Genomic DNA, 12,185 nt, shown 5'->3' on the forward strand with positions numbered 1-12,185 from the left:
ATAAACAAAAATCATAAAATGATACTAACACCCCCAAAATTGTCTCATCCACCTAGGGAATCCAAAAAAGATTTCATTTAATTCACCAAAGATCTACATGGCTTTTATAAATGGCACTGAAAATACTCAAGTGAGCATTTTGAAAGCAAGATTTTTATGCTTGTAGGGGGGTAAACTCTTAAACCCATTTCTGGCTTATTCCTTGAGATATTACAAAAATTTATTACAATTTGATCAGTCAGGTTTTAATCATATATAAGTACTTACTTAAATATAGAAAAAGTATCATCTCATCCAAATCTCAGAGTAACAGACAAAAATCATGACTTCGGTAAGTTCCTTAGTTTTTTTTTCCCCTCTAACATCAACATTCTTCTTTATCTGCTTCATCTTCCTTTACTTCAAATTTTGCAAGTGAATTGCTCATCAACTGTAAAAGTTGTGTGGCCATGTATGTGCATATATTTTTTTTTGTGTGCTATTTGTTTGCATTTCAGATCTGTATTTACATCCTTGAGTTTAGCACTCCCACTTCAAAAACAAAGCATTTGGTCACATGCTCCAAATTTTTCCTTTTTTTTTTTTTTTTTTTTTTTAAAACAGCCTAAACCAAGACACTGAGAATCAGGTGAATCTCCCTCCAGACCTGTGATTCCTTGTAACACCATATAGAAGGTGGCAGCTACAGCTGCTCGTTATTCCTCCATCCTAACATAGCTCATCCTATGTGGTAAGAAGTGGTAGGTCTGCACACTAACAAAAAGCATTTCCATTTGGGGAACCTTAACATATATATAAAAAATGTCATCATGAATAACTTCACCCTAGAAAACACTTGAAAAGTTGAAAAAATCAGTATCTTTATAAAAATCTGTAAGATCAATATTGAACTGTTTCTCCATTTATATTCTTAACTTGCTTTCTAGATTGCATAGCTTTGAATTGCAAACATTTAGTAATAAAGGTGCATTTAAAAGTGTAAACTTCTTCACTCTGGAGAGTTTGGCTACAATACAAGCACTCCCACCCCTTTTATTTAAAGCATTAAGTACTCTTTTTGCTCAGTTACACTCCCTCATTTTGAAAGGAAAAACAAGAGCAGAAAATGCTGCGAAAAGGGAAAATGAAAAATAAAAAAAACTAATTACAACAAAGAATCAAATACAGCTGCCTAGTAAAACCTTAGGACTCATGATCAGTGTTCTAACTCAAGGGAAAGCTAAGTTCCAGAAATAAGCTCTATACTGTAATTTGAGCTGGGGTCAGTCTGAGCTAGCTTCAGGAGACAAGTTTGTCATCTCAATTCACTTCAAAAATTAAAATCAAATTGCACTACTCTGAACTTTTAAAAACTGTCAGCAAAACAACAGTGTTAGTTCCACATCAGGAAGCTGTATCTTTACACAACTTGAGATACCAAGAGTCCTGTGCGTGGAATACAAAACAATACAGAACTCTGATATTCCTCTAAACATGATTAGATAACAAGGAACCAGAAGGCTACTTTGTCAGGTGCAGTTTTGAAGAATCCCATGTTAGTACATATACACTAACGCTTATGCATCTTTAAGCAGTGCAGAGTTCTAAGAAGAGGAAAAATTACCTGAAGAGATCCATCTGCTGTTCTCCCTTTTGCATCTCTTGAATTACGCTGACGGTTATCTGTTCGTGACTGTTCATCGTTTCCTGCAGAAAGAATTAATCAACCAGGTTTTTCGAGTAAGAACACAGAATTTTCTTGTATTCAAGAAGTGCACAGGCCTAACAGTTAATTACTTGAAAATTTTCATCCTAAGGGACATTAAACAAATACCCTTGATAACATAACAACAATGCTCAAACTATGGCCCAAGTACCATCATAGAAAATCTTTTCATGCAGTAAATCACAGTACACAAAACCACCATTTAAAATCAGTACAGTTTAAGAAAGACTTTTCTTAGTTGCCCTCAGGAGACAAATGTCTCTCAAAACAATCAACCACAGGATAGAAAAGCGCAGTCAACTTTGGTAAGCTTCAACATATTTACAGATCTTTCCATGATGGCTAGGAGGCTAAAGCATGTTTTAAGACAAGAGGCTGAGGAAACTGAGTTTGCTTAAGGATAACACTGCTAACCTTCTCTTCTTCAAAAAGAAATCTAGATTTACCTTTGAATCCTCCACGACCCCGTCCTCCTTGCCCTCTTGCACCACCTCCACGTCTTCGCCCATCTCCTCTACGTAGGTAGTTGTCTCGCTCCTCTTCTGCTGGGGCTAACGACCAATCGCTAAGTTCATCTCTGTGATCAGATTCTGTTTCAGAAGCATTTGATGCTTCAGAATTAGTTCCTATCAAGAGGATAAAAAAATCCAAAACGTGCCAGTGTAGCTAAGCATGAAAATATTACAGTAGAATGGAAAATACATCTGTACACTTAGAGATTTCTCTTTTTTAAAATGGTTTTGAAATGTTTGCCTCCATACATAATACAGAGATGTGTTATGCATTACTTCTTCAAAAAAAGTCAGTATAGACTTTGTGAGTTAGAAGTATGTTTCAGGTTAAATTGTCTGCCACACTTTTATAGTTAGTATTATTACTATCCATTATTGAATTTATTGTGCAAATGCAGTTAAAATCACATCTAATCATATTTAAAAAACTGAAATTCCTGAATTTAACTTGTCCTGCCTCCCCTCAATGCACCACGAAACAGCCTGTAACACACACTACAGAAGCAGAAACTGAAGTCAGAACGCTGTAAACGTATCAGATTCAAAATAACTCCGTTACCTAATTTTTGAAGTTAACAGATCACTTTTACTGACAGAAGTTCATTCTTTTTCCAAATTTTCATTTTCCTATACACATTATTAGTCAGGTGAACCTGTGTCTTAAAAATCATAAAGGGCTTCACCAGAATAACATTAATTCTTTATCACATCATATGCATGTCATGGAGCTCACGCAGACACTGCAATAAGTGCAAACATAAGCCGGCCTATACTCTGGATACTGAGGCAACAGATTGCTCTAAAGAAGCATGCTCCTTAGAACTATTCATAAATAAATTATACAAGATTTAAAAGAAGAACACACTGTCATTGACTATGCTCTTCTAGCAAAAGCACCTAAGTTCAACTTCAGGAGGTAAACATCCTACTTTCACTTGCAAGTATTTATACTAAAATAGCCTCTTACAGGGTCAAATGAAAACCAGGTTTTATTAAGAGTCATTCAAAATACAGATAAATTAACAATCCTTGTCCTTAGTAGTTCGTGATCTAGAAGACAGGCTATAGTGTTAAGAGACAGAAGCTGCAGTAAAATAGTGCTAATATAATCTGACCTATTTTCATTCAGAATATTTTCTACTACATAAAGCTCTAAATAATCTCCAAATATTAGTACTTAATTGAATTTGTTTGAACATCTGTTTCCAAGTTCCTGCAACTGCCAAGCCTTAAATATTAACTACTAACAGAATGGCATTCAAGAAAGCAAGAGACCAAAGCAGCATCCAACAGGCTTCTATTAAAACTGTAAGCATGCTTCTAGTTACCTACCCGAAGCATAGCCTGGACCACGTCTGCTATGCCCTCTGTTTCTGTAAGGTCGACTACCTCGCCCAAGTCCTGGACCATCATCAGTCATATATCCTTTTTCTTTATCTGTACGATTTGGTGGGGGCCTAGAAGTAGCTCCGATCTGTCGAAGCTGCTCATCTATTTGCAGTCTTTCCAAACGTAGCTGGTCCACTTCCTACTCAAACACAAGCATTGCAGGTGATGTAACCATACGTGAATGTACAGACACGCATTTCTCAGAAAAGAAAACAAAACTAATATATTGCTGTTGATAATGTATTTAATACTTCGTAAGTCAGCTTTGAGAATAGTTTGTTTACCAAAGAACCCTTTTAATGTTTAAAACTGTTGCACAGTTAGCAAGCTCTCCAGCTGTTACACAGACAGGTGAGTGCTGTTATATGACCTTCTGTTCAGAAAGGTTAGTACAGCACAAAGAAAAAAATCAACTGAATTAACTATGAATTGAAGAATCTAAGAAAAAATTCAGGGCTATCGAGCACTTTCCACTCCCATGTTAGAAGCCATTTAAGAATCAAAGAAATAAAACTTTTACAAGAAGCCTTTAATGTAGATTGTGTAACAGCCACTTTTCAACAGCTTTTTGGGCCTGAAAAGATTTTGTTCATCATCCTGTTTTTACCTTATTAAGTATTGTTAGACAAATTTCAGTGGTAGAGTAGCATCATTCTCCTCACCTTTAAATAATTAAGATGATAATCCAGAAGAACAGTTGCATTAGTGATGCTATCCTTGGTTCCCACAAATACGAATGGTACCATTCCCTACAACACAGTAACATTACACCTATGATTACTGATTAGGCATCAAATACTGAAGAGAACCAAACATTATTATAAATTTAAAAAATATTTTTTACAACATGCATAAGCACAAATTCAAAAATGAAACAATACTATATTTAATTTTTGATGCTGACTAAAGGGAATTATCCTTCTATGCAAAAAAGATAATCTTAAGAAAATTTAGACATCGATATCAACATTTATTATTCCCATCAAGTAAAACACACAAAACCCTTCAGGTTTCCTCCCTTCAAAACTAATACCAACTTTGCTGATTATGTCTGCTCTCTCACACCAGCTACTTTTATGCTGCAGGTCCGTAAAGAAGCCTTTCTTAAATCCTTTTTTTAAAAGTCAAATTAACACTGTCACACAGCAAAGCTTGCTCTTCCTTAAGGATCCCTCAAATGGTAAAAGGCACATAAGTTAGCACATCAGGCAACAATTACTAGCTTACAAGCCCATTACCTTTCAAACATTAAGTGATTCATTAGTTACCTGTGAAATGTAGGCCTGGAGTTGATCAAGTTCTAACACCTGAAATTATGACCCTTACAGATAAAATATCTAAAGACCAACTTAGGTGGTGAAAAGTGGTGTAAGAAATCTACCTAAAAGAGTCCCAAGTGCTGAAAACAGCTAAATTTTAGCAGATTCAAAAATAATTTCCACAAGGATAACTCCAGTCTAAAACTGGGCTAAGCATCAATTCAAGAGGTAGGACTATTGCCCACACAAACCTAATGACTAAACTACCTGAATTTTGTACCAGCTGAAGCCTCACCACAGCAGTACGAGCTTCACTGTAAACCGCAGAGGTCAACCTAAATCTTGTAAACACTCAGTTGCTGAAACCCATGCCTGAGTAGACAGAGCTTGACTACCCCTAACTGAACTGATAACATTTTTTTTAAGTTGTTATATTAGGGTATCTCACAGTATCTCATCATGAGCTCTGAACACCCTTAACTCTCACTGCACGCATACTCTTTGCAGGATTGCATCCAAAAGATTTTTGTGTTTCCCTCTACCTGCCCCCAGCAACCCTTTAATCTTAAGAAAACGCTACACTAACTCTAGGCTTTGAGCTTTGGAAATCTGTTAGCCACTGGTGTGGTCCACTGAAGGTGTGGTCCACTGAAATGGACTATCTTATTATCTGGGTCATTTTATTTCATAAATATTTAATATGGCTTGATGAAGAGTAATTACTTTTACACTAAACTGGCATTAACTAGTATATAGTATCAATTTTTAAAAGACAACTGACTTAAAATAGCATGTAAAGAAGAGGTAGGTGCTTGTCACTTTCAGTGGGGAACTCTAGGTATAAAAATGCCAAATCTTAAGAATTTGAGCTAGTAGCAACATGAAGGATTGTTAGCCCTACAAAAACTCCGAAGTGCTTATTTATTGAGGCTTATTTCTGTCTTCAAAGCAAAAGCACCAATCTTCAACTTAGTTTCAGTAGTCAATTCTTATGCCCATAAGTCATCTGCTCAGAAATTTAGAAATAATATATGCTACTATAAGAAATAAAACCTATTTTAAAAGATGAAAAGCCTGAAGACCTCATAAAATCATGGGAGTTATGGAACCACACCCAAATTTTATGGGCAGGATTTTGAGATCTCATTCTTAACAGAAAGAACCCAATACTGTATTAAAAGTGACCCACTGTTCCTCACAAAACAAGTCTGCAATATGTGTCTACACAATGGAAGATTCCTAGACATTCATTTCAAATATGACAGAAATAAGCTTACAGGTACTAACTTTTACCTGCCAGGTTTTGACATTTTTTTTTTTTTTTTCTATTTTTCCTGGTGTAAAACATGACACAACTAACACCTAAAGCAGCATAAGGAATGCCAGGGTTAACAATGTCATTATCAGGAAAAACAGAAATAGGAACGCAGAGCTTGGCAGGTGAAAAGGTTTTCAGTTCATCTTTAAAAGATGTATTTTGGACATCAAATTAGTTTTTTCAAGACACAAGAATGAAAAAATCTGAAATCCAACTATAGCATGACTTACTCTTTTACCCAAATTTTCTTGTGTAGGCAACATTAAAAACTTTGAAACTTTTAGCCAGCAGCAAAAGCAGCACCCTCTTGCTTATTAAGACAGCTCAAGAATTTTAGAGTTGTAAGTTTGTTAGAAATAGTATTTGAAATAGAAGTGAATCTTTTAAATCTACAAAGAGTTGACTTTCTTACCTTTTCAAATAGATGTAAAAGTAGTAATGAAGTAAAAAAAAACTTAATTGCTTAGCCACTTTTTACAGAGAAAATTGAACTGTGGGTCTTCTGTAATAATTTAATCATGATGATACAAAAGATGAAAAACTACTGAAGCAAGAACATAAGTGTTCTAGAAATCTATTTCATGTCTTATTCAAGGGTTATTTAATGAGTACATATTCAGATTTTCGGGTAAGAGTGTTTGATCAAGCACATTTCATATTTGAAGTGCAGGGACTTCTCCTAAATTGAGACGTTGAAACCTTTTTGCTTAAAGCTTTACTTTCAAACCTGCAACCTTTCCCCCACAACATAACCCCACACAGAAGTGCCTTAAGTTGTCAAATTACAAAGTTCAAGACTTCATTAAAGCCTTCTACAAGGCTGGTAGGTAGGAAAAAAATAAACAATTTTAGATAGCCTTTCTGTGCATAAATGGCACTTCACATCATTCATGGCTGATTTTCCTTTAAATTACAATTCACATGCTACTGCGAATTCAGATTACGTTTTAAAAAAGGGTTTAGGGGTTTACACACAGAACACAAACTTTTCCTTACAATGTAAGAACTTACTAGTAAAATTGAAAGCAGGTAAAACCCCAAGAAATCAGTCTCAAGGCGAATTAATGAATGGGAACAGGAAGATTTGCATATAATTTACAGCTTAGCATATGCCGAGAAACAGTATCACTGCTTCTAACAGGAATAATGTGAAATCTCTAAGAAGGTGCATCACAAAGTTTCATACAGCATTTTTTAAAACAAAAATAAAGTCCGATTTACATAGAAATGCCCCTTTAACATTAACAGGGAAACATAGTTCCATAAGGAAAAAGAACAGTAATCAGAGTTTCATCTCACTTACTACTACAAAAATACAAAGAAAATTTCATTTTAGCACTGGGTAGAATATAACCATCAGTTAACATATATAGAAATCACATGAACTAAAAACATACCTCTTCTTGTGGAATATTTTTATCATTTTCAGCCTCAATTCTCACTCTTACAACACCAGATTTGTCCACTATCTCCTGAATCAGCTTTCCATTTTTTCCTATTACTTTTCCTACAGAAAGAACATACAAAAGATTCCATTTTCAGGGTTTTTCCCCTAAAACCTGAGAGCATTACTATATTCTAGTTAAACACAACCATTCAGTAACAGTGCAAGAACTTGTCAAAATGACATAATACTCCACAACAAAGATTTAGTCAACGAGCCATGAACTATAATGTCTAAGGCAGCCTGGGACGTTAACTTTGGTAATGTTCCAAAGCAATCACTGCAGCGTACAGGAAGAGAGGTACTTTATTATGAAGGTTCATAACTGAGTATAGTTCCCTTCCTTTTCAAAGCTTCTACAGAGAACAAAGGAAATGAATCACAATTCTGCACTTCTGTATTACATCATCAATCTCGTTTTGAAAAAGGGTAGAATGGAAGACCTGGGGAACTCCAGACTGGTGAGCCTCACACCTCTATGCCCAGGAAGATCATGGAACAGATCCTCCTGGAAGCAAAGTTAAGGCAAGGAGGTGATCTGAGACAGCCAGCACAGCTTCACCAGGGGTAAACCATGCCTTCCAGTGGTCTTCTATGATGGAGTAAATCATACAGTCAACAAAGAAAGACCAACCAGTGTCATCTACCTGGACTTCTGTAAGGTCTTTGACAGTCTCACACAACATACTTCTCTCTAAACTGGAGAGGTAAGAAGGGTGGACTATCTGGTGAATAAGGAATTGTCAGGATGGCTACACCCAGAGAGTTGCTCCAGGTGGAGGCTGGTGACAAATGGTGTCCATCTTTGGACCAGTGCTGCTTAATATCTTTATCAATAACACAGACAGTGGGATCAAGCGTATCCTCATCAAGTTTGCAGATGACACCAAGCTGAGTGGTGTAGCTGACACACCAGAAGGAAGGGATGCCATCCACAGGGACCTGGACAAGCTTGAGAAGTGGGCCTACGCAACCCTAACAAGGGTCAACAAGTCCAAGAGCAAAGTGCTGCTACCTGGGCCAGGGCAATCCCAGACCGGGAGAAGAACTCACTGAGAACAGCCCTGCAGAGAAGAACTTGGGAGCTCTGGTGGATGAAAAGCTCAACATGAGCCAGCAGTGGGTGCTTACAGCCCAGAAGGCCAACTGCATCCTGGGCTGCATCAACAGAGGCATGGCCAGCAGGTCGAGGGAAGGGATTGTCCTCCTCTGCTCTGCCCTCATGAGGCCCCACCTGGAGCACTGCATCCAGGTCTGCAGCCCCCAGCACGAGGATGTGGGGCTGTTCGAGTGAGTCCAGAGAATGGCCACGGAGCTGATCAGAGGGCTGGGGCACCTCTCCTATGAAGAATGGCTGAGAGAATTGGGTGTGTTCAGCCTGGAGAAGGGATGGCTCCAGGGAAATCTCATTATGGCCTTTCAGTATTTAAAGTGGGGCTTATAAAAAAACCATATAGTGACTTTTTACACAGACTGATAGTGTTAGAACTATCAGGAAGGGGAAATAGTTTTTAACTAACAGAAATATTTAGATTATAAATTAGGAGGAAATTCTTAACTCAGAGGGTGGTGAGGCACTGAACAGGCTGCCCAGAGAAGTTGTGGATGCCCCATCCCTGGGGGCGTTCAAGGCCAGGATGGCTGGTGCTTTGGGCAGCCTGGTCAGGCAGGTACAAGGGGGTTGGTGGAACTGGATCTATAAGATCCCTTCCAAGCCAAGCTATTCTATGATCTTGGTTACATATCCATTCACTAACTTGCATGCTTATTTGGCCTTGCTTTGATATATTTAAATTAACTTCAGAGTCATTTAAGAATAAACTTTGTTGGTTACATATTTTTTTAAACTTTTACAATGACCTACATTTGATGTTTCATCACTTTTCAGGTAGAGAACAAAACCAAATCATTAGTTAGTTGGTTAAAAAAAAAAAAAGCTAAGGTTTTCCTGTATTACAGATTCTCTTAAAAACTGAGCTTTTCTTTAGAGATAGTTGAAAAAAAGTTACAATTCATTAAAAAGTCAGATTAAAAACAAATTATACTCTGATGTCAGCAATGCCTACATTTATCTTCAGAACCACATTCTCATTTGAAAAAATGGAAAGTTTAGTTCTGTCCAACCTGAACACACTAACTTGTCTGAAAATAGACAGGATAAATGAGCTGCTTGGAAGGTGAATAAGGCAAGGCCGTATCTTGCAATTACAGGAATAAAGAAAAGTTTAGTAGAGTGATATCAAAGATGTTATCAGCACAGAACAGGAATACAGAATCTTAAAACTGATGAAAAACTTAGAATGTAACATTTATGCAGGCACATTACTTAAATAAGGGCAGAAAATACTGAATACAGGACTGCTACTGTTTTGTTGGTACAATTAATCCCTGGAGAGCAAATTAAAACCCTCTTTTAGTTGCACGGGATACTGTACCTATCGTTCAAAGCTAAATAAAGTTTCCTAAATGAAGTTTCACTTTTGCATTTCCATTTTTCTACCATGAACTTTTAAATCCTTCATATTTGTAGAAAATTGACAAGAGATGGACAGTAAACTCTTCCTTGATCACAAAAGCCTACTCAGAGATTCTAAAGCTTATTTGGAATACTTTATTCCCTTACACATCTTCAGTAAATATAACAACATCTTGCTAATAAATATTGAAAAGCTTTGGTGGTATATAAAAAAGTCAAGTAAACCAAAACACGAAAATGAACAGTAAATTACTTGTGCCAATGAAAAAATATTTAGTATTTATTTTTAGATAGAATTCATCAACATACACAACATTCATTAAAAATTATGGACTGCATGCCTACATTTTGTAACCTACATTTCAGGTTATTAATTTCCATGCAGCCTTTAAAAAGAATTATTTATGTTTTTTTTTTTTTTTTTTTTTAAGGATAATTAAGTAGAAAAACAGATGCTGAATTTTGTTTTATCTAAAGAAAATGCAAATGTAGGAAAATGGCCTTTTGCCTTTTTAATGAAAATTATTTAGTTTTCTGGCAAATCATTAGAAGTTAGAAAGTAAATTACCAAACATTGCTTATTTCAGATATGACATATGGTTGATCTAATTTTATATTAGAAGGGATCTAGGCCAAGAAACAGACTAGAAATGCAAAGCTGCCAAAACCGGAAGTAAGTTCAGAGATCTAAACGTAGAATAGAAACAAAGAAAATAAAACTTCAAGTTAAAATAATGATGACAGCCTATCATTTCACTTACCACCAGTGGAATTGGGAGGGAGTGGGATGGAGAACTTACCCTAAAAGCTACTGTTTTTATATCAACTCCGGAACTGAGGTGCCACATTCTGAAGTACTTGTCCCTCTGCAGAACTCCACATTGCTTCTACACCAGATTTCACATACTGCTTCACAAACTATTAGAATTACCTACCTTTCAAAGTACACTACAGCGTATATTTTCCCTTCTCTTATCTACTGGGTTATGCTATGTATTTTTAATGTTGCTTTATAGCAACAGAAGCTCAATAAAATTATTTTACACACACACCGACAAGTGCTGCATGCATTCTTGTGGACCGTCTTGACATAGTTAATAATGGAAGTAATTAAATTGTCTTTTGAGTGTTTTCTTGACCTTTGAGTGCCTTAACCAGGCCTTCAATTAATCCCACACTGCTGCTTCTAAACAAACAATATTTTAGAAGTAAAAGCACAGGAGAAAAGACAAATACAAGTCAGAGCAATAATGACTCATCTGTTGTACAGCTGAACAAATCTCTCCACATCTTTGGAGGAAATCATTTAATTCTTTGGCTCAATCTAGAAACTACTTTTACTACTTCATATTTAAGTATAAGAATACTGCTTCTAGTTGAAGATCTTTCTGAACCGCAAACCAGTAGGTAATTCCTTCGTGTAAACTGAAAAATTCAGCACAGCTGAGAAAAAAAGCCCCAAGCTTTGTACCACCTATGAACTATTCAAAGAAAACTTCATATATATGTATTTTTTAAATTCTGAAAGTAAAAACGTGTTCTCTAAAGGCATTTTTCTTTAATATCACACCCACCAGAATTGACATACCTACTAAGTTTCTTGGGACTTGTATGACATCTTCAGCAAATTCAAGGTAACTTCTTGCCTTTTTCACCGCATCTTGATCCTAAAACACATGTGTATGAGAGAAATGAGGTAAGTTCTCCTATTGTAATCTCTTCTGAAAGGGTAAAGAAGGGAACTTACCTCTCCGTAAATATGGAATGTACAAGTATCTTCATCAAGATCAATAGCAGTCACTCCAGGGACTTTCCTGGCTTGCTGAATATTAGCACCATGAGTGCCAATGGCCAAACCCATTAGGTCTTCACGTACAACAAACTGTTCATGAAATCGTGATGCAAGTTGTCTAGAACTCTGAAAAGGATACATATTTATATAGATTATTACAGCAAATCCTTTGATCTCTGGCAGAAAAATGCACCCATTTCAACTGTTAATGGGAAAGAACAATAACTCAATTAATAGTCACAAGGAGACAGAGAAAATGTTAACTATATATGTATCTACTGTGCAAAAAA

General features: G+C 36.3%; 1 protein-coding gene across 4 annotated transcripts in view; it reads right to left on the reverse strand.

The window, feature by feature from the left end:
• Positions 1-12,185, reverse strand: part of FMR1 (fragile X messenger ribonucleoprotein 1) — a 31,479-nt gene that overhangs the window by 2,881 nt on the left and 16,413 nt on the right. For 3 of the 4 annotated variants that reach the window (XM_084293951.1, XM_084293949.1, XM_084293952.1), the window contains exons 8-14: positions 11,851-12,021; positions 11,692-11,770; positions 7,581-7,690; positions 4,269-4,355; positions 3,550-3,745; positions 2,152-2,331; positions 1,604-1,686 (exon numbers count right to left, since the gene is read on the reverse strand). In XM_084293951.1, coding sequence (XP_084150077.1) covers positions 1,604-1,686; positions 2,152-2,331; positions 3,550-3,745; positions 4,269-4,355; positions 7,581-7,690; positions 11,692-11,770; positions 11,851-12,021 — 906 coding nt within the window. The remainder of the gene's footprint in view (positions 1-1,603; positions 1,687-2,151; positions 2,332-3,549; positions 3,746-4,268; positions 4,356-7,580; positions 7,691-11,691; positions 11,771-11,850; positions 12,022-12,185) is intronic. The other variant, XM_084293950.1, reaches the window with a different exon arrangement.

Source organism: Netta rufina (genome assembly GCF_964035555.1).
Source record: "Netta rufina genome assembly, chromosome: 12".
Lineage (NCBI taxonomy): Eukaryota > Metazoa > Chordata > Aves > Anseriformes > Anatidae > Netta > Netta rufina.